The sequence below is a fragment of the Mercenaria mercenaria genome, chromosome 2, assembly GCF_021730395.1.
Source record: "Mercenaria mercenaria strain notata chromosome 2, MADL_Memer_1, whole genome shotgun sequence".
Lineage (NCBI taxonomy): Eukaryota > Metazoa > Mollusca > Bivalvia > Venerida > Veneridae > Mercenaria > Mercenaria mercenaria.
In genome coordinates this window covers 28,329,550-28,349,235 of record NC_069362.1, presented here as the reverse complement: position 1 = coordinate 28,349,235, position 19,686 = coordinate 28,329,550, and the positions used below count along the sequence as shown (strand labels likewise).

General features: G+C 34.2%; 2 protein-coding genes across 2 annotated transcripts; one reads left to right on the top strand and one right to left on the bottom strand.

Annotated features, from left to right (window-relative positions):
• The first annotated feature begins 13,355 nt into the window (after positions 1-13,355).
• Positions 13,356-15,884, top strand: LOC128552425 (uncharacterized). The gene is made up of 2 exons (XM_053533464.1): positions 13,356-13,468; positions 14,341-15,884. The coding sequence occupies exon 2, from the start codon at positions 14,501-14,503 to the stop codon at positions 15,419-15,421; it is 921 nt and encodes a 306-aa protein (XP_053389439.1). The 5' UTR covers positions 13,356-13,468; positions 14,341-14,500; the 3' UTR covers positions 15,422-15,884.
• Positions 13,451-17,273, bottom strand: LOC123546672 (uncharacterized). The gene is made up of 4 exons (XM_045333141.2): positions 16,993-17,273; positions 16,128-16,361; positions 15,620-15,770; positions 13,451-14,303 (listed from the first exon to the last, which is right to left on the bottom strand). The coding sequence occupies exons 1-4, from the start codon at positions 17,271-17,273 to the stop codon at positions 13,506-13,508; spliced, it is 1,464 nt and encodes a 487-aa protein (XP_045189076.2). The 3' UTR covers positions 13,451-13,505.
• Positions 17,274-19,686: the final 2,413 nt, after the last annotated feature.

Here is a 19,686-nt window from a genome sequence, read left to right as displayed (position 1 = left end):
GATAGAACAATAGTAGGAGGGGTTATTTACAAGTATATGTACCAGTATGTGTTTAATTATCTGATTTTTTTTTTCATAATTAAATATTTTACAAATTCTTGAGTAAGTAATAATCATTTATACATGTAAATAAAGTACAATTGTATTAATTGGAAACAACTCAAAATAAAAAAGTAGGGAAAGAATTCACAACAGCCATATACCCCAGTACACTGGAAGTAAAAGTATCAGCATTTCTCTATGCTCCTGTGCATTTATAAAAACTTTGAAATAAACATTAAATTTACATTCAACAAGGTAATGCGTATGTTACAAACGTTCCTAAAATTCAAAAATGTCCTTGGAACACTGATTCAAATGTATTGAAGTAAACTAATACTTCCTTTTCTGATGCTTTGTTTTAATGATAGTAACAAAAACATTTTGTCAGGCATTTTTGTTATAAACACACAATTTTATCAGCATTTTATGAAATTGTTCAAACCTTATGGCTGTACAATATCAAAACATAAAAATCTATTTTGGTGTACATGGCAGTAAAACTGCACAGTTTTTTTTTTTAAAAGTTCTGACATTTGTCCACATGTCAGTTATCTTCATGCTAAGTGAATAGAAAAAGTTGTGGTGAACTCGTGGGATCACATTTGAACTGCACAAACGGACTAGAATCATTATATTTAGCAGATGTGAGTTTTGGCAAGTTGTTTCCTGGTAAAGTGTACATCCGCTGAGGATGAGGTAGACTAAAGTCTGGAGTTCTTGATAATCCTCTTGTGCTTATGTTTCGAACATTAAGGTTCACTTCTACAGATGATTTATCACTGTAAGTTATATTAACAATCTCTGGATTTTCATTTTCAAAAGACACAACCTTTATCTGCATCCATTTTATTTTCTGCCCTCTAGTGTCAACATCTAGATTTACTATTGACTTAGACAGTAGTTTAAAATCTAAAAAGTCATTGGAATCTAGTTCCTTGACCTGGTAAGGCCTTGGATTTGGCGTGCCATTCTAATTGTAGCTGCCCATTGCGGAGTTGTGTAGATGGACTTTCCTCTGCTTGCACGCTCAATGGTAGCATGAACCGAGTCATTTTCATTTTGAGTATGTCCACGTTCAAGAAATTTATGCTGCAGTGATTTGAATTTTTTAAATATTTTTGGCATGACACAACATTGTCAAAAAGTAGCGGTTTCTGTTCTGCCCGCTGCAGTTGTCTGAGTAGAGTACGACTTTAGTTTTGCTTTGTTTTGCCTTCAGCTTTAAGTAGCGGTAAACACATGATGAAATTTCATTTGGTACCTCTACCAGACTGTGTCTCATTCCAAAGAAAGCAGAAGCCATTTCTTGTACCAATGTCATACACTGTCAGGTTATATGTACACAGTTTACGGCTGTAGTATAGGACAGACTCATTACTGTGTGGTGTTAGAAGTATCTGCTGCAAGTCGAAACAAGCAACTGCTAGTTCCTCATCAGTTTGGCATTTCTCCTTGTCTTCAGCCTTCATCTCCCTAGCCCATGTTTTGCATTTCACATGTCTGTTAAACATATCATTTTATGTTGCTTTTCTCCTCCTCGCTAGCATTTTCGTATCTTGCACATAAATCGCAGCGATCTTTCACTGGTTTGTGAAAAGCCAGATTGAAATGTCTGTCAAATATGTAACGGTATGTGTAGATAGAAACAGGACTGTCATTACTGCTTTCACACTTGGTCAAGTACAGACTGTACATTCTAGGAACACTAAGCCCTGGTTTAGATAATATTTTTCAGAATCTTTACGGCAATAATGGGATTCTATTTTGGGAATGAGTCAATATGTTCTTTTACTTGCAGAAGCTGTTCTGGACGGATTTTGTTTACTCTGTTTGTGTGCTTACCCCCGTTTGTCAGGAGAACAAATTCCACTTGCAAGGTTTTCTTTATTAGGTCCTTTGCGCAATGCAGTATCAACTGCTGTATGACTAATGCCTAAAGTATCCAGGAAAAATGTCTTGCATACACGTACAAGTTGCCCATCTGCTTTCAAATGCCACTTCTTGGTGATATTCCGAAACTGATCGTGCATTTTGTTGTTCTTCGCTTTTTGTTTTCCACAGTTACCAGCATGAAAGATAATCCCTCTGTCTCTCAACATCACCCGTTTTCCAGAATTCATGAAATATCTTCTGTCTCATTTCATCATGTATGTTTTTGTGGCATTTGAATTTACACCTATCACCACAACCCTTCCTTAGGTTACGGGCTGGCTTACTTTTTCCAGACATTGATATGTATGACTTTCCACTATTTCTTAATTTCTTTGCTATATTCTCTTCCAGTTGCTTTCATTTCTTATACGTTTTCTTCCACGGTTACCTAGGGAAGAGCTGGATTCTAAGGTTGTTTTGTTTGCAGGTGTTGCAACAAGCTTTTCTCTGACAGAACTGAGTGGTATATCATCATCAGAATCACTGCTTTGTAAAAGATCTAATGAAAGGCTGATTCATTTGCAAGTCCTTGCAGAATTATTTCATCAATGAATGAGTCATTGAATAGTTGTTCCCTGTGTGGTGAAGTTAGAGAAGCACCTTCCATTCTGTTTGCTACTGGGGAGCCTGTATTTTCAGTATATGATGACTGATCTGTGGAGATGTCACTTTCACTACTTAGATCACTTCCTTCAGTTTCATAAGACAAATCAAATTCAGATTGAGATCCTCATGGAACTCCTTTTCAATTTCATTTACTTTGTCCTTCAAGTTTTCACTTATAGCATACAAGGTGCAGTCGTATTCACCATCACTGATAGTTGAGAAAGCGTCAAAGTCATCATCACTACTATATGATTCTTCTAATTCTGCAGAAGTAAAAAATAATCCGGGTTAGTTCAAACAAACCAGAATCAGCCTTTGGTAATGTGGTTGCAGCTAGATGTCTAATGAATTGGCACAGATTTACAAGACTTTGGTGTTTGGTTAAAAAGGCTTTTCCATCAACACATGACATTCCAAGCTCATTGCGACTGTGTGGATCGAACATAAACACTTTGTCATCTCGTTTAAGTATTGTTACAGTATAGCATCCAACAGTTAGTAGTGCTAAGTCTTCTACTTTCTGCACTGAATCTTCCAATGTCATAAAGGGATATTCCGTATCCTTCCTGTCAAGTGTCCCACAGCACGGTAGATCAAATACCACAGGATATTTTGAGTTTTGAAACATCACACTTTTTGGTAGTTCAGATACCAAGAGATGGTCGTTTGGTTTTTCAAGATTAGATACAGTTTGTCCCCTTCTGTAAGTATTGTGTCTAAATCTGATGATATCCAATCTGTTGGATGTTTTTCTTTGCTGTATATGGCGGCAACAAGGCTGTTACAGGTACACTGTTTGCCTGCACCCATAAAGCTTTGGTCGCCTTGGTGCAAAGATGCTTGAACTTCCATTTTGAACTGAAATGAAATAAAAGATTTAAAGCTATAAAACCCAACAGAACAACTTATAATAAAAAAAATATCTATCTGAAACAATATTACTAAATCATAAATATAATAAAACTTTAATATTCATTTTGAATTATTATCAAGAAGGAAAGCATTTTCTTTTTTTTCCTAAGGTTATATTACTGGTAATGACTTATTAATTAATGCAAAAGTTGATTCTATTTGCATGTTTTATCCTGACTTAGCATTCAAATATGTATTAAAAGGGAAAAATAAAACAATTCTTACCTTATCTGATGCCATTTTGCACAGTCGAAATTCAAGGTTCTAGTTATAATTCAACTTCAAAATACAGATAATATTAAAAGATAAATGCTACTGTAGAGTATAAAAAGGAAATAGGTCTGAAATGAACATTATACAATATAGTTTGTCAACAGGCTTGTCTTTGAGAAATAAAATCTGATAAGAAGATACTATATTTGCACTAATGCTCAACTGACAAGCTTTCTATCACAGTAAGAGTTGGCAGAAAAAAGCAACACTTCATGTGTTTAATGAAAGGCAACTATGACACTGTTACTTTTACTTAAGTGACATTTGATTACCTTATCAGGTACTCAATCAGATTATAATAACAGATTACTAATATGTAAGCTTATTTTTTGGTCTTAAAATCTATATATATTTAAATTTAAATATGTTTCTGTCAGCTGAAACTTACATTCCCGTAATTTTTAAACAGCTAACTGGTTAATCTAGCATTAGCATTATCATTTTCTATGAAAACATCAGTGTAAAATAAGCCCAAGTGCAGAAAGACTTTAAGAGATAAGTCAGATTATAATGCAAAACAAGACCAAGTGCAGATGGACCTATTTTGCATTACAAATTTGATAAGATTCAGATAGACCTATTTGCTAATTAGAAATTATGTAATTAATTAATAAGATTTTTTTCACAATTTTTTCGGAGAATGTGTGTCTCATCATGCTTTATCCAAATATGCAAAAAAGTGATTTTGTGAAAAATTGTCAGATGGACCGGTTTTGCGCCAAGCCATCGACATGAAGGTGCTCTTCTCGTCCTATTGCCAAACTGGTGTTGGTACCCAAATTGACCATATCTCTCATTCTGTGTGTACCCATAAGGTTTATTTCGTTGCATTGCTCTACCTCTAGCACGCATAGGTCCTATACCACCTCAGTAGTTGCCTGGTACAACACCATAACCTCTATTGTATGAATTACTTCTAAAAATTTTTGAATTTGGGTATTTCCAAGTCTCAACCAGTCTCACATCTTTTCAACTCTTTGAAATATCATCCCAAATAAAAGGGTAGTAATTGGAGTATTGATACTACAAATCCCAGATACCTCGACTTTAAATATGGTCTCAGCAGATAACGCCTTCTAGCGCTAATATTGAACTGAACCTGACCCAACAAAGTCAATGAATGTGAAAATCAGAGTTTTAGCTTCAGGTAATTGAGAAACAAAGGTTGTATCACCTTAGCAAGCTTCAAAAACTGGCAATATTCCAGCCAGAACAAGATTCTGAATATCTCTCAACAATTTGTCTGTAATTTGGACTCTTTTTTTGTTTGGCCAATTCAGACCAAATTTCCTCGTTTACTTTTGGAGGACACATAAGGTCACAATTAGCTGGAACCTTGTATTGATCAATTAAACCATTAATATCGCACTGATTAGTGCAAGCAGTTTTAATGAGATCAGCCAATGATTGACTAATATTGTCTCCCCTTTCAGGGTTTTTCAATTTTGGTAGGTCCCAATCAGTTTCCTCATGAGATACATCATTTATGCCACTAGAATTTACATCTTGATCAAAAGGGCATTAGCAAATTGGTCATCGACCTTTTTAAGGGAACTGACTGTGTTTGGGTCTTCAGAGATTTGATCATCATAGACCACATTAGTCGAAGGGTCTGGGCCATCGTTGTCAATTTCTACCCAAATAGCCCGAAAATCATCATTAAAATCATTTAAATAACCAGTCTGGTCATTCTCATCTGGTGGGGCAACGCCCAACACCTGTCGTAATTTAAACACGTCCCCAGACGATAAATTATCCAGATTAATAAGGTTACCTTTGTCATGCCTGTCACTTCCATTATCACCGGAAAAGCTACCGGAAGCGCGAATAGCGCATGGCGATTTGCTACTACCAGCCTGTATATCAGTTTTCCCAGATTTATTTTTAGATTTTTTCGGAATCTTTTTCTGGGGCACTTTTGATTTTTTCGTGGGGGATTTTTTCTTTTTTGTGAACTTGGGAGTTTTCCCTTTGCCTTTAGGGCGAACTTCGTCTGACGAAAACCCTGAGAAAGATTTTTCCTGAATATGTGGCAGTTGACCCCAATACAATCAACACTGTTTATTTTCCAATACAGGTAAATCCAACGACTGCTTTACAATAGATCTGTGACGGATTATCTTTGAACACCCCTGGACTTATTGGACTCAACTGCCACATTATCAAAGCTTATTAGTAGCACCTGTCAATAGCCACCACAAACTGACTGGCAACAAGATTAATTGAATAAACTATTTCAAATGACCTGTACCAGATGTTTGATTTTTCTCTAGAATTGAAAGAAAGCCAAGCCTTTTTCATGCAGAACTGAAGTAATTGATTAGGCATTTATAGTTGCTGAATAGCTGCTGCAGAACTTTTTTTAACATTCACATCTTTTGAAATGTTTTTTTTTATTTGTTTACTTTACTGTAGAAAATTGACAGGAGTCAGGAGTTTATGTTTTCAATATAATATTGTTAAAATTGCTTTAGAAATCGCTAGTTTGACTTTAAGAAATCATTACAGATGAAAATTACTTTTTCAAAAAAAAGAAAATTGATGCATCATAACAATCAAGGCTGCCATTAACAAATTCTGCCTGTAACAGTTAATAAAAATAATTAACGTCTCATAATAAATTATTATGGAGTTTTAAAACTACTGAAAGTTTAAACAGCGCGTTATACTACTTACGATTTACTAATTCGATTTACTTCGAGCGTTTCCAAGAAGTAGACAGTTAATCTATACTAGCTTGAAGAATAATCATTTTTGTATTTCAGAAGAAAAATGTAGCTTATTACAGTTTTTAAAAGTTATCAGTTCAAGAACAAGAGCTGTCCGTAAGACAGCACGCTGCTTGACTCTGAATTAGAGCTTTGCCAGTAAAAGGGGCATAAATTTGTTAAAATTCTAATCAGAGTTATTGGGATTGTTCCTTATGGTGTAGCCTTTGATAGTAAATAATTATTTTAAGTTTCAAGTCAATAACTTTAATAATAACAGAGATATTGAACGTTATATAAAACTTTAACAAAAAAATTCTAAGTTAAAAAGGGACATAAATCTGACAATTCAAACCAGAGTTACGTGGATTGTTTCTCGTGGTGTAGACTGTGAAAATAAATAACTACTTTAAGTTTCAAGTCAAAAGCTTTGATAGTAACAGAGATATTTGACTTTATCAAAAACTTTAACGAAAAAGTTCTAAATTAAAAAGGGGCATAAATCTGTCAAAATTCAATCAGAGTTATGGGGATTATTTCTCTTGGTGTAGACTACGATAGTAAATAACTATTTTAAGTTTCAAGTCAAAAGCTTTGATAGTAACAGAGATATTTGACTTTATCAAAAACTTTAACGAAAAAGTTCTAAATTAAAAAGGGGCATAAATCTGTCAAAATTCAATCAGAGTTATGGGGATTATTTCTCTTGGTGTAGACTATGATAGTCAATAACTATTTTAAGTTTCAAGTCAATAGCTCTGATAGTAACAGAGATATTTGACTTTATCAAAATCTTTAACCAACACCGACGCCGGCGACGACACCAGGGCAAGTGCAATAGCTCTACATTTTCTTCGAAATGTAGAGCTAAAAACTGCAATTAACTACATTTTGTAACAGCACTGAGTAAGCATATCAGCATTCAATATAACTGAAAACTATGCAGGTCTTACTTTTCGTGTTTTTGCTGATTTACATTTCCAGTTGGGACAAACTTTCCTATACCCTTTATAACGTTACTGCTTTCTTAAATCATGGAAAGTTGAAATCATATTTATATTGTTTTTCCCTTAAACAACCTGATTGATTAAACACGCTTAATTTTAACTATGATTGAAAAATTTCTCACACATATGACATATAAACTTTCAGATTGATATGATTTTCTAAAGTTGCCACCTTCAATTGACCTTACGCCAGCGTTGATTGACTGGTTCCAACTGACCAATGAGATAACAGAACTGATAAGCCTTGTTGTTAGCCGCCATCTTGTCCGTCAAACAAATGCCGGACTTGATTCCAACCACGCTAAAATCCTTACGAAAAATACAAACTTAAAATGGTAAAAAGGTGCTGTTACGGTACCTTTAACTCAGATACACGGTACGTGGACCGGGAAGAGGGTGCTATTGTGTTTTTTCCCTTCCCTAAGCCACTATCAGACATCGAAAAGTGCCACAGATGGATTAGACTATGCGGACGGCCTCACGAGCAGCTCAATTTAAAAATACTTCAAGAACGTTCCAAAGTAAAACACATCTATGTTTGCTCAAAGGTACGGTACAGTAGAGGTTTTTAAAGGGTATTTTCCCTTTGGTAAATAATCAAACAAACTTATCGTTCTTAGACCAAGGGGGGTATTCGATCTACTCCTTACCACCGAAACAAAATGGCGGCCAAAACTGAAAATGTGAGTTTTTCTTACTTTTTTTCTTTTTTAAGGATTTCTAGACCATTACACATGGCTATCAACCTGCTCCACTGTTTTTTCTATCAACCGGTACCTTTCACTTTGGAAACAGTGCTGTAATTTGTCTGGAATGCTGGTCATGGGATTTGAATCGATGGAAAATCCTCCGTTAAACACGGGATAAGGAATAGTGCCATTAGCAAAAATGGTCTTTTTTCCTAATTATTCAAATAGCTGTGAGCTATTTTTTCTGATTAGAAGTAAAATTTCAATATATATTTCCTTCATGGTTAGTCTGGAGCCGATTAAAAGTTGTAATTTTAAATTACACAGTTTTTTGTCTGATGGTAAGGAACAGTGTACGAAAATAAGAGGATAAGGTGCAGCTCACTTCTTCAAGTGACCTTTTTCTTCGCTCTTTTTCAGAGACAATCAAGTAAAATTCTGATAAAATAATATTTTGGTGATCATTTATAACCATCTCTTGCTCAATGTAGTAAGATTTAAAAGGTATCCGCCTGTCTATCAGACACGTGATGTACTGAAAGCCAAAAGTTTAGCAAGTATTTAATATAGTATCCCTTGCCAACATTTAACTATCTGTAAATTTCTTTTTGGTATAGGAGGGTTTACACTTTGTGCTTTTACATTTGTTTTTTGACAAGTGGTGCTATGCTTCTAATGTTTTTGGAGTTCCCACTATGTGTAAAAGCATACATGTTAATTTCAGGGGTGAAAGCAGTATCATAAAATACGTTTATCAACACATCTAGTTCCATAAGTTTTATAAATAAACGAATCTAAATCTTAATATTACGATTTGAAAACACTACTGCTAACATCTTTTTATAAAAGGACTACACCTTATTTTCCAGAAGCCTTTCTCTTCTAATGGTATATAATAATTCAAACATTTTAAAAGCTTTTTTGGGGAATTAATACACCCAAAATCACTAATTAGGCGCAAATAGGCCGTAAAAAATCTGAAAAAAAAATAATTTTGAGGTATACAAGTAAGGTGCTTTCATTTCCAAAATAAAACATACCTAGATTAAACACACAAAAAAAACCAACCATGAAAATTTTCTCTGAAGAAAGATATGATACATTAAAAAACATCACCACTTTTTCCTTGAGGGTTTTCAAAATACATACGTGACTACACCAGTGTTTAAAAAGAAACTGTTTTCGGGAACAGTGACGCGGTTAACTGTGTCGGTATGTTTAGTAGAACTGCTGAAAATATACCAGCATTTTAACTACATACTGATTATACAAACCGCATTTATTTTTCCGGCTTCGTATATCAAACTAACAAGATGAATTGAAATCAAATTTTATTTAAACATTCAGAGTGAACTAAACCAGTTTTTTTTTTAGTTTTTTTTTTCTATGTAATTTAAACGTAATACAAACAATACTTTTGTCTGAAGGAAAAGTCCTGGAATATTTACAGTCATTTTAATAGCTTTGAGAACATTCTATTATATTTTCATCATACATAACACAAAATCGATGAGTATGCTCAAGGTTAACGTATGTACCAGTTAAGTAAATTATGCATGTACAATGTATTTACCGATACCACTTTTCGTTAATTTAATAAAATCTTTTATATGCCCTTTGAATATGTTTCAACAACATTAAATTTTGTATTACTGTTAATGGGCAATAGTGTAATCTCATATGAATTCAATCATCTATAATACTGCCCTAAAATTTATGTACGTCTTAAATTTCTAGTATATTGGTCCAAAACTATAATAAAGAAAATGTTTTAAGATGTTTAATCACTATCGAGACAGTTATGCATATCATGTGAACTGCAGAAAAGAAGAATAAACAACATCGCACAACAAATAGCTTTTTTTCAAAGCAAATACATACGTTACTGTACAATTACACTGGCATGTAACCTCCTGCTGTACAAAAATAAGAATCTGCGTTATGTAATCGTCAAAATTCTACGAAACGATATAAAATCCATCCTGTACGAATGAATTGAAGCATTAGGATTGATGTAAATGAATTACAGATCAAATGGAACTTGAATTACATTGTCAAATCAACTTTGGAGATAAATGATGGCACCCGTTCAAAATTAAACATAACTTTTCTATCTATTCATATCCTGTATATTTCGAACATGATATTCAAATTATTTTATTACTACATTACGAATGCCACTCAAAAAAAAGAAATGTTTTTTTTTATTATTTGAAATTATACATACGTTACTTTTGGTTACGTATGTATCACTCGTACACACTGTATCTTTACTTTTATATACATTAGTATATATGTAATGATTTCATTTGAAAATAATAAGTATATTCTATGTTTAAAAATTATTAGATATGAAAATTTATTACGATGTGATATTATTCTCTTATCATAGCTATAGCATACAATTCTCAAAACTGAATTTGTTTACAATGTGTACGTGATAAAAAGTTATCAAAACTAAAAGTTGGCGGCCTAAAAAGCTTGTAAACATGAAACCCTGCGTCACTGTTGACGTATGCTGATGTAGGAGTTAGTTTTAAATATTTCAGTAACGTATGTATCGATCACGTATGTACATTTCCTTCTTTGATGCTCATAAAGAATATTCATAGATAGATATTTGTTTCCTAAAGAGTAATCAGCTATCAGATATGACAGTGAACTTCGTCTTTAAGAGCATTAAAACAATGAATTAAATTGTGATATTTCTACAATACGGTAACGGATGTATCAATCTGTTATATACGCTTTTGGGTAAGGTTTTCCACGCTGATATGGTATAAAATATAACCCGAATTAACAGCATGAATGAGCAACCATAATAGTTATATAATTTACGAACAGACATGTGTGAAAGTTTATTCTACCCAGAAACGGCAGAAACATTAGCATATTCTTTGGCATAACGTATGTATCATTATGGTTGAGACATCATTTTAAATGATGACTGATACCAAAGAAGTCCGGAAAAATTTGTATCTGTGTTTGATTATAAAATAACCCCCTATGTTAATTCATAAAAAATATGTGATTTCGTTGACTACTGGTGAATTTTAACTACAAGAACATTCATTAAACATATAAAATGAGCTTGCGACAGTAACGTATGTATTGTTTACGGTAGTTTGAAGCTTCATAAATTACTAACAGACAAAGGTAACAGTCAAAGATTCGGTATAAAAATCAAACAAGCTTAGTGATATATGACATGGAGACGAATTACTCTTCTATTGATTTGTGAATAAGATAGTAAAAAGTAACATACACATGCGCAACTAGTGATTTTGGGTGAATAATTCCTTTTGCATTTTTAAATGAAGACTGAATCCGAGTCCCCGTAATTATAGCCATGTTTATGAAAATGTTTACATTTTTCACATTTTTCATGCAGGCTGATAACGAGACATCCTACTTGGAAGTCTTTCAAGTGAGATTGGATTACCGTATGTTTTTGCATACAGAATAGAGCATTGTCCTGTTCAGAATGCCTAGTTTATATATTTCAAAAGCACGACAACATAATACTTATGCTGAAATATCATTCATTTTACACATGGAAATGCACAGCAACTGAAAATTGCTACTAGTATTATACTACACGGATTACAGTAAGATGATCAGAGTTTCACTTTAAATATGCAAATGAGATTGTGAAATATAAAAAGCAACGGTTCTTGGCCGTCATGAATAATCATAAAAGTCTACCAAGAGACCTAACCGATTTGTAATTTCCAGAAGAATCGTTGTTGTTTATCTTTCGTGAAAAGCTTCTGAAGTGGAAATCAAATTTTTGTAGTATATCTTCTGAAGAGGAAATTGGTTGATTTGTATATTTAACCAATGGAAAAATCGGTTACATTTGCTCCCTACATATTTAGCATTTGAATGGCCAAATATAAGTTCCTATAAAATGTTTGATTGGCCAAATATCTGGTCAAAAGTGATATAAGACACCACGTAGAACAGAGAACAACAGTTTTGTTTAATCGACAATCACTGAAAAAGGCAAGTATGCTTACCTACTGACATATCTTGTCTGGTAATATGTTCATTCGGGGATTATGTTTCTGTTCTACTCCTCAATCCGACCCCTTCAATTATTACATGGTAGAGAAATGTCAACTGGTTATCTCAGAAACGATGAAAGAAAACTGTGAAATCCGTTTGAAAAAATTGCACTGCACCTTATCCTCTAATTTTCGCACACTGTTCCTTACCATCGGACAAAAATTGTGTTTTTGTGAAAATACGAACTGTGATCAGTACAAAACGAACAGTATTAGATAAGTATGTGGAAATATTCCTTCCAATCAGAAAAATAGCTTACAACCTGCGATATATTAGGTAAAAAAGACCATTTTTGCAAGTCGCACTATTCCTTATCCCGTGTTTAACGGAGGATTTTTCATCGATTCGAATCTCATGACCAACATTCCAGACAAATTACAGCACTGTTTCCAAATTGAAAGGTACCGGTTGATAGAGAAAACAGTGGAGCAGGTTAATAGACATGTGCTTTTGTCTAGATATCCTTGAAAAAGAAAAAAAGTAAGAAAAACTCACATTTTCAGTTTTGGCCGCCATTTTGTTTCGGTGGTAAGGAGTAGATCGAATACCCCCCTTGGTAATTGTCAGCCTGTGCCTGTGTCTCTGGTCTAAAATTTAGCTTATCGTCAAATACAGTTATGTACAATGTTTTATAGACTAATGTTTATTTACATTGCAACTTGATTTTGAAAATAATAGTCTTTTGATTTTTTCTCACAGCATTTCATTGACGGGAAACCAACCACTGCAAATCCAGACCCTGAACCAGCAAGTCGGTATGAAAAAGTCACACCTGCCAGACGCCCTCCTAAGCCGCGTGCACATTCTGAACCACCAAAGAAAAAAATAAGAACAGCACTGTCCGAGACTTTCAGGTTTGATTTTATTTTACGTATAACATAAAACAGAACACAATAATCTTTGAAAGCTCAAAGTATAAAATTTTATTTTATTTATGGTATTTCAAACATATGAATGTTGTTTTTTTAAATAAAACTAAACATGTGTTTTAGGTATGACATTGCTATTGATGCAAATATGTTTTAATATCATTTTAGATACATATTTACAGGTGCATACATCTTTGTTAAAAGTAATCTTTGTTTGCAAAGTCTAATAAATTATTTACATAATTACAGCCATTCTCAGAATCAAGATGTTGTGATTGTCCACCCAACTGTTTCTGCATTTATGAGTGAACAAGAAGATGCTTTCCATGGAGACTGCACAAATAGCAAATCACAAAACAATGGTATGTATAAAGTGTCATGTTTCTAGGTTCAGACCGTTTACTTCAAGCTTTCCATGTAGGGCTTAAAATTTTTAATGTAAAAGTCTGTCATTTTCTTTAAAATAGTGAGCATTATGTCTCGGTCAGGTTCAATCCTTTGTACAAATATGTCTTCATTGCAATAAACAATAAATTCACAGAATGGCATTCCGGTCACAAGTAACTGGCCTTGTACCTGAAAATAATATGCATGATTTCTGTTGAGCTCAATATTCTCTCCAGTTTGGATCAAGCAAAAGTCCTTAACATTGCTTTGAATTGCTTGCAACACCGAATAATTTCTTGCCGAGTATGGGCACTTGACCTCTACCAAACCAGTACTGCCACCTGCGCAAACTAGAGCATCCGGTGTGGCCCCTAAAAAAGGAAAAGTTGGGTTCACTACTAAACCAACATCATGTAAATGATTTCCTGTTTTCTTTACATACAGGATTTTTGCTGTTTTTTCATGTACTTGGCCATAGCTTGTTGGCTTAGAAACAAATGGTTTCTGGCAGAATGTGTTTTTTAGAAAGCTTTCATTTACTTCTTTTTTTCTTTTAATAATTGAACCAAACACGGAAGCAGTTATTCTGTTTTTCCTATGTTCGTGCCAGTCCTTCGAACCACTCTGCATTCTAGTTTTTCTCTCTATAGATTGCGCGTCTTCACTGGTAATTCTCAAGTGTGCCCATGATGAAGCATTTTCACTAATGTTCTTCTCCGCTTCACCGTCTAACTGTACATCAGCAGGAATTGTAATATCTCCACACCCATTTTCTTTCCTTGGCTCATGTACACATTCCATCAAATTGGCCTGTAAAAAAATGAGCATTTATTCATTTATTTTTCAGAAGGAAATCATTTGGAGATGCTTGCTCTTGCTGCTGAAAATGAAACTATTAAAAAACATCTTGCTGGCTAATTCTTCAAAACACTGAACTGAAAAGGAAAGTTGCAAATGCAGAACAAAAATCAAAGGAATTAAGAGAAGATAATAAAAAACCTAAGTTAATGAGTGCTGCAAAGATAAGAGAAAATGTGAAAAAAGATGAATTTGTGTATTATACAGGACTTACAGCCAAACAATTTAAAGCTTTTTATAACTTTCTAGTTCCACAAGAGAACCCTTTCAAGATGTCCAAACGAATAAAAAGTGCTGAAAATCTAACCATGGAGGATCAACTGTTGTTAGTTACGATGAAACTTCGTCAAAATTTTGACTTTGCTCATCTTGGGAATTTATTTGGTATGACACAACAAGATGCCAGTTCACTCATTAAAAATTGGATTCAGTATATGTTTCATCGTTGTGGTTCTGTTTCAATTTGGCCACACAGAGATATCATTATTTCTGAAATGCCACCAACTTTTCGCGAAGAATTCCCAAACACTCTAGTTATTATTGATGGAACAGAAATAAAGATTCAGAGACCAAGTTCTATGACCCGTCAAAGCCAGTGTTATTCTGATTATAAGTCTTGCAATACGTTGAAGGGGCTTGTTGGAATTGACCCCAGAGGCTCAATCATATTCGCTTCAATGTTGTTTTCAGGTGCCATTTCTGACAAGGAAATTACCCGACAGAGTGGATTTCTATCATTATTACAAGAATTAAAAGAATGTGGAAAAATAAATGATGGTGACGGTGTGATGGTTGATAAAGGTTTCCACATTTCAGAGGAAATTGAGAAACTTGGCCTTAAATTAAACACTTCACCTTTTGCCAGGTCAGGAAGTCAGATGAGTAAGGCCGACATAAAACTCACAGAAAAAATTGCGAGACACAGAGTCCATGTCGAGCGAGCTATAAGTCGGGTAAAAAACTTTAAGATACTGTCGCAAAGAATAGACTTGGCATTATTTACCTGCATAAATCGGATCTGGTTTGTGTGCTGCTTCGTGACAAACTTCATGGGATATTTGATTAAATAAAAGTAGACTGTAAACGCATACTAAATGAAATGCTGTCAGTTCACTTATACTGATGGAACTAATATCTAGTTAAGTCTTTTGCGAACAGTGCAGATCATGATCAGTCTACATTTGCTTGAAGACTGATCATGATCTGCAATGTTCTCTGTTCAGTCACTAGCTTTTCATTGAACACACGGTATAATGGTATATACTTACATGGTAAGACAATCCACTTCCTACAACTTGTGGACCTATATGTGTGTCGGTATATTTTGTACTTGTACTTGATTCTTCTACTAAGTATGAAATTGGAGATCCATTAAGTTGTTTCAAAGCTGAGATACAGTCATTTGTAACAGGGATTTTCCTGAAAATATATTTGTCAAATATAAATTAGAAAAGGTTATGATGAATATTGATTTTGTGTTAACGATTGTACTATAATAGCATCAATTTATAATAAATAAATCAGTTTATTTTCCTTCCTGTCTCTTGTATTGTATTCCATGAAATTGTTTCTTGGTGTTCTTCTTTTGGTGCAATTGAAAACAGTTGCTTGCAGCTATATTACATGTTGCATTATCTTTAAATTGTTACAACAAGCCAATAACATGGAAATGTGCTTTTTTTCTTCTTCATATGTTTAAAGTGATATTTGATTTTAACTTTTAACAGTTAAAGTGAAATCAATTTGAAAGTTTAAATAAATATAAAAAGACATTACCTATTGTCCTTGAACTCTGTCATGACTGGCTTTCGTTTACGTGTCAAATTTGTAGGTCTCGCAATCACCATTTGGGACACTGGTTCCGATTTGATTTTTCCGCCACGTGGCCTGTCCCATTGTTGTGGCAAACTTGTCGATGAGAGCAATGCAGATACATCCTTGTAGCCAATAATTTTCCACTGCTCTATGAGGTACAAAATGGCAATAATGTGTGAGCATGTACCACCATCCCTGAAAACAGATTGAGAAGAAACTTCATAGATAGAAAATGAAAATATCTGTTGTATTTTCTGTAATGTTATTGACCAGAATGCAAGTTGAAATTTTCCTGCTTTCGAGTCCGATCATTTCGGTTTAAGTTTTGAACCAGGGACCTCCAGTCTGACCATATATCACCTTGCCAGTATATCACCTGGGCGGATGCATTGTTTGAAAACAAAGAATAGCCAGATCTTCATGCAGTGATATGGGCCACTTCCAACATCCTTGCTCGTTAGCGAAGTGACTGAGTGTCCACTTAACATGCATATGCCTGAGGATGTGTGTTCAATCCATGGTAGGAGAATGTGATTTTTCCTCCTAGTAAGCCAACTTACCATATACTTGAACCAAAATTTTATTCAGTTATGACAAAAAAAGCAACAACAATAAATAACTTCTCTATTTAAATTGTGTGCTTAGAGTTGGTTTGAAAATGTTGATTTACTGCAAACTAAGCTCTGACAGGCTTATATACATGTAATACTGTATACATTACATGTATCGATACTGAACCCGCGGAAAGTAATGTATTGTTTATAAAGTAAAAAAAAGTGTAATATTGAAATAATCAATCGTCAAAGTGTTTAAATGAGTAACGTACCCTTGTTGACATCGACAATACCCTTCAACAATCACTTTTTCTTTAACATCAACATCCAAACTAACGACGTGCCTTTGTTCATTTTTCTTTACACTCGGGTACACTTCCCCGCCGATTTGGACAATGTTCTCGCTGATTTTATAAAACTTAACTCTTTCTACATAGCATCCGCTTACAAAAGCTTGAGCCTTTTGTTTTCTGCGAAGGGATACGTGCTTATTAAGATAGCTAATTCCGAAATCATCGGGAATGTCCGACAGAGAAATTTCTGTGGCCGCCATATTGTTTATTTGTTTGACGGACCTCGACAGAGTTTTGTCCCTTGATTATCGGGAGGCGTGGCTACAGTCTCTCTGGCGTAAGGTCAGTTATATTGGTCAGTTTTCAAGTCATTTGTTATTGTTATTACTTAGCACACTAGTGCACAGCATGTCTTCACTAGCTAATCAGAATTATAATTGATGTAATACATTGCACCATGCCATTCACAGGGACCACTACAGTCTAATTAACATGAATCTGCATGGGGACTGTAGATAGGAAAATAATTTTGTGACTTATTGCAGAGATTAATCTACCCTCTGACATAAGTAAAAAAACTTTGGCGGTGTATTGAATAAAATGTATTTAATTCATCCACAAAAATGATTTGAAGGTATCTTGAAAAAAAAAGATTTTTTTTCAATTTCAAATCTCTTCCCACTGTTTTTTCTTATCAAGGATTCAAACACTTCATAAATAGAATTAAATTGACAGTATTTTGACGTAATTTATACATTTTCAAATTTAAATTGTAATTTATTTATACTTACTGGGATCTTTTACAATTAGTGAAAATTGATTTCTCTCTCTACCTTACTCACCAAGTCATAAAAGCAAAGCACTGCTTATTGAACTCTTGGGGCAGTCAGCCAAAGGTTACATTACATCATGAACACCCTTGCAATGATCTTAATGAGATGGTGATTACTAGCGAGTATGAAATCTGTCCGGTTCAGAATCGCATTTGTCCAGTTGTTAGAGACAGACCCAAGAGATACTGTAAATTTTTTTAGAAAGTGGTATCAGAGAGGTTTTTATGGCCAGGTGCTTTACATTCAATGACTCTAATGACTGATGCCAGTCTAGGGCTTTGATACCTGGTGTGTAGCCTCACCTAGTGGTCCTCTACCAAAATTTTTCAAATTATCCCCCTAGGGTCAAATATGGCCCCGCCCCGGTGGTTACATGGTTTATATAGACTTACATAGGGAAAACTTGGAAAATCTTCTTGTACAAAACCACACAGTCTAGGGCTTTGATATTTGGTATGTAGCATCATCTAGTGGTCCTCTACCAAGATTATTCACATTATTCCCCTAGGGTCAAATATGGCCCTGCCCCGGGGGTCTCAAGTTTTACATAGATTTATATAGGAAAAAAAGTTAAAAAATCTTCTTCTCTGAAACCACAACACTTAGACCTTTGATATTTGGTTTGTAGCATTGTCTTATGGTCCTCAACCAAAACTGTTCAATTGTACCCCTGGGATGAAAAGACGCCCTGCCCTGGGGGTCGAAAGTTTTATATAGACTTGTATAGGAAAAAAACTTTAAAAATCTTCTTGTCTGAAACCATATGACCTAGGCTTTTGATATTTGGTATGATGCATTGTCTAGCAAAATTTTTCAGATTATGCCCCTGGGGTTAAAAGAGGCCCCGCCCTGGGGTCACTTAGCTATTATGTGAGTTATATAGGAAAAAATACTTAAAAAATCATCTGATCCTATTTCTAAGACTGTTTAATTATAATTACCTGATGCCCTAACTAATATGATGTCACTTGACTGTGACATTGACCTACTGACCTACTTCCTTGTTTTTTAAGATACAGCCTTGAAATTTTAATGACATACACAGTTTTGCACACAAATCATAAAACTGAATTTTATTGACCATGGATTTGACCTACTGATTTTCTTAATATTTTATCATCAGTTTGACATTTGAAACATGTAGCTCATATTACTCAGGTGAGCGATCCAGGGTCATCATGAGCCTCTTGTTTACCACAGTTACTGTGATATTCTTTTCTTTTCATTGTCCTAAATAAAGAACTCTCCAGTCTATTTGCAGTTTCATGAAGGTTTAATATTACAAATCCAAGTGGGTGAAATTTGACTATGGACGAGTGGATTTTTAAGTGTCCGTAGACAAGAGAAAAATGTGTGGATTTCCACACCCCTGCCCTGTCAGTCCATGCATCTCCCCCCCCCCCCCCCCCCCCCACACACACACACACACTTTTCTTCCCTATTTACCATCTGAAAAATATCATAATTAATAATAAATCATAAATCTAATCTTATTGAAATATTATCAAAATATTCCATTAGCACCTCTGTAAAATCTTTTACACTATTTAAGATATACAAGATATGAAACAAACACAATTCTTCTGAAACAGTGAGAGAGAGAAAGAGAGATGGAGGGAGAAAGGTTTGCGGGTTACAGAACTTGGATCATTGGTGGTATTAGATAATTTCTTATATAATTATATAATAATTTCGACTTTTATATTGAATTATTTTCGAGGGTTTATCCAGATTTTTGCAAACATTGTTATTTGCATAATATTACAATTATGAAAAAAAATATTTGATTGTAGTGGGCATACATATAACATCTTGTAGAATTAATGGCAAAGTTTGAAGA

Coding starts and splice junctions, on each gene's coding strand:
- LOC128552425 (XM_053533464.1), top strand. CDS start 14,501: ATGAGTGCTGCAAAGATAAGAGAAAATGTGAAAAAAGATGAATTTGTG.
- LOC123546672 (XM_045333141.2), bottom strand. CDS start 17,273: ATGGCGGCCACAGAAATTTCTCTGTCGGACATTCCCGATGATTTCGGA. Junction 15,771..16,127: donor ACAGAGTTCAAGGACAATAG/GTAATGTCTTTT, acceptor ATATATTTTCAG/GAAAATCCCTGTTACAAATG. Junction 14,304..15,619: donor GAAGTGGATTGTCTTACCAT/GTAAGTATATAC, acceptor ATTTTTTTACAG/GCCAATTTGATGGAATGTGT.